Below are 3,193 nucleotides of genomic sequence, written 5' to 3'. Positions count from 1 at the left end.
TCCATCCATCATCTGTCTGTCCATCCATCTATTTTATCATCTATCTGTTTGTCTATCTAGTACTGCTCATACAGCTATCGCCTTAAGCATAAGCCCCCCATACCCTCACTTTCCCCTGCTTCCTATTCTCCTTCCCCCCCATCAACCCAACCTGCCTTTTATCTGCCCTCTATCTTCAGCTATATTTAAATTTGATTTACTTCATTTGTACCCCGCCTTTCTTCACTGTGTGTGTCTGAGGTCTCCCATAGTCTGAAATTGAAACTACTACAGCACACTGGCTTTCGTGGGGTGGTTGCTGTTGACCACTAGCAAGCAGCCAAGCCTGGGCAAGTCCTGCAGCTCAAGTGGTAGCCAGTCGCATGATGGTTGCTGTTTCCTGGCCCCAATGAATCCTCCCTCAGTGACCAAAACAGCCATGGAATGAGGTCTCCTCCACATCTGCCTTTCAATGACAGAAACCCAGGCTTGAAGGCTGGCAATACTGTTGTGGTTGCCTAGCAACCCCCACAAAGGGCACTGAAAGGGCATTCATTTCTTGAAGCTACAGGCACTGCTTCTATCATTTTGGGGTGTTTTAACCCCCAAGTGATTTTATTTTAAAGCTTTCACATTTTTCTGCCAACCTGGGGCCTTTTCAGTTTTGTTGAAAGATCTGTCTTGTCTGTTAATGGCTCCAGTGAGTATCCCCAGATTGTGCCATGTGGAAGAGAAGAAGAAGGAGGAAGAGTTATTGTTGTTGTATTTATACCCCGCCCTTCACTCGGAGTCTCAGAGCGGCTTACAATCTCCTTCCCTTCCTCTCCCCACTACAGACACCCTGTGAGGTAGGTGGGGCTGAGAGAGCTCCGAGAGAGCTGTGACTAACCCAAGGTCCCCCAGCTGGCTGCCTGTGGAGGAGGAATGGGGAATCAAATCTGGTTCTCCAGATTAGAGTCCACCGCTCTTAACCACTGCACTAAACTGGCTGTCTTGGATACACCGATTTACTGAATGGAACTGCCATGGCAGTGAATATATGTAATAGTAATGGCTGTTTTTTTTTTCCTTTTCCCCCTTCCACACAGTGCAGGACAGCAAAATTCAGTTGCCCATTTTACGACTTCGTAAGATATGGGCTGAAGCTGTGCATTACGTGATGGGGCTGAAAGAAGACTATAGCCGACTGTTCCAGGGACAGAGAGCCGCAATGTAAGCACCAGTTTTAAAGGTCATAAAGAACGGCAGGAGGATGTGCATACCGGAATGCCTGTAGTCACGCCTTCAGAAATGGCTACAGGGTTAATCATTCACTAGTGTGTGTACCGGGGCAGTTGATGTTCAGGAGCCTTCTCCAGAATTTGCCAGAACAGGAAATTCCAAAGTAGAACAGTTGTATTTACCTTTCCTTCAGGCTGTTGCTGTTGCTGTTAGCCATTCAGTCATGTCCGACCCTTGGCGATTCTGTGGCCCAGCTCTCTCCACGTTTTCTGGTCTTGTACTATTTCTTTGAGTCGTTCCACGCTCAGGCTGGTGTCGACTTTTACGGTCTCTAGCCACTGTGTTATTTGGCGGCCCCGTTTCCTTTTGCCGCTAACCAATCCAAGCACAGTTGCTTTTTCTAGTGAGTTCTTCAGCATGACGTGGCCAGAATAAGTCAGTCACAGTTTTGTGATTTTTCCTTCCAATGGCATGTCTGGTTTTATGCGTTCCAATACCTGCTTGTTTGTCTCTTTTTCTGTCCAAGGAATGTGCAAGAGCCTTCTCCAGCACCACAGCTCAAATGAGTCGATTTTCCTCCTGTCTTTTCTTTTTCATGGTCCAACTTTCGCAGCCGTAGGTTGCTATGGGAAACACAGCAGCACAGATTAATCTGCATTTGGTTGCTTGTGTGGATGTCGGCAGTAAGGGCTTCTTGTCCAGTTCTCTGGGCCCCAAAGCATGCCGCAGGAAAAGTTCCTCTCTTTGGGATACTGTTGGGCATTTCTGGGAGCCCTACAGCTTCTAGCAAATTTGGACCAATCCTCCTTGATCCTGGTTGAGTTAATCCAGTTCACACCAGTGGTTCTAGACTCCGTGCAAGCCAGAACTGTTGAGTGTTCAGAAAGATATGAATTCACATTGTCCACGACTGCCACCTTCCAAGCTGGTATCCCAAGCTCATTGGAAGCACCTTCGATATTCTCTGTCCTTTTCTGACTTTGGATCCAGGGCTTTAGCACATTTCATAGTTAACTGTCTTTACAGAAATACATCCTGGAAAGGGACTATGCAAGGGAGGTGCCTTACCACAAGTACAGAATGACCCAAACATCTTATTATAAAAAAGGAAATCAGAATGTCTGTGGCATTTACAAGTGAAAAAGGGAAGGTTCTAAAAACAGAAGAAGAAGAGAAGAAGAGATTGGATTTATACCTCGCCCTTCACTTGGAGTCTCAGAGCGGCTTACAAACTCCTTTCCCTCCCCCTCCCCACAACAGACACCCTGTGAGGTAGGTGGGGCTGAGAGAGCTCTGACACAAACTGCTCCTTTTCAAGGACAGCTGTGCCAGAGCTTGTGACTGACCCAAGGTCACATCAGCAGGTGCAAGTGGAGGAGTGGGGAATCAAACCCGGTTCTCCCAGATTAGAGTCTGCACACTTAACCACTACACCAAACTGGCTCTCAGTAAATCAGTAAAATGCACGCTTTCCTACTTTGGCTAGTATTGGATCTCTAGAGTCAGGAGGATCATGAAGCTTACTTGCATTGCCAAAATATTTCTGTTCAAAGCATTTCAGAGCCAGGTTGGATGCACATGCAGCTCAGGACAAAAGAGCCGGAAGGGAGCAGGACCCCCCCCACACCCCATCTCTTGCCAGAGTTTTCAACCCCTAAAAGAGCTACTGAAAGGAACACCTTTGAAGCCGCGGGGCTTCTCCGCTTGCATGATGGGGCTAAAAGGCTCAACACCCGATACGAGAGTGGAGAGAAGAAAAGTCAGGCTTTTAATTGTTCAGTAATAAGAAGGGGGTGTTCAGTAATTGTTCAGTAATAAGGAGCTGTGGTGGCTCAAGTGGTTAAGGCGCTGAACTGCAGGCTGTGGAAGGTCAGTAGTTCAGGAGTTCAAGACCCGAGTGTGCCGCATGACGGAGTGAGCTCCCGTCTCTACTTCCAGCTCCTGCCAACCGAGCAGTTCGAAAGCAAGACATTGCAAGTACATAAATAGGTAC

At 47.5% G+C, this 3,193-nt stretch overlaps 1 protein-coding gene across 1 annotated transcript in view; it reads left to right on the top strand.

The window, feature by feature from the left end:
• Positions 1-3,193, top strand: part of CHUK (conserved helix-loop-helix ubiquitous kinase) — a 53,240-nt gene that overhangs the window by 32,040 nt on the left and 18,007 nt on the right. Inside the window, exon 11 of the mRNA XM_015419921.1 lies at positions 1,068-1,191. Coding sequence (XP_015275407.1) covers positions 1,068-1,191 — 124 coding nt within the window. The remainder of the gene's footprint in view (positions 1-1,067; positions 1,192-3,193) is intronic.

This window comes from Gekko japonicus, unplaced genomic scaffold (assembly GCF_001447785.1).
Source record: "Gekko japonicus isolate JY-2015 unplaced genomic scaffold, Gekko_japonicus_V1.1 scaffold3590, whole genome shotgun sequence".
Lineage (NCBI taxonomy): Eukaryota > Metazoa > Chordata > Lepidosauria > Squamata > Gekkonidae > Gekko > Gekko japonicus.
Note: the sequence above shows the minus strand (reverse complement) of the source record. Positions and strands in the feature narration are given on the sequence as shown.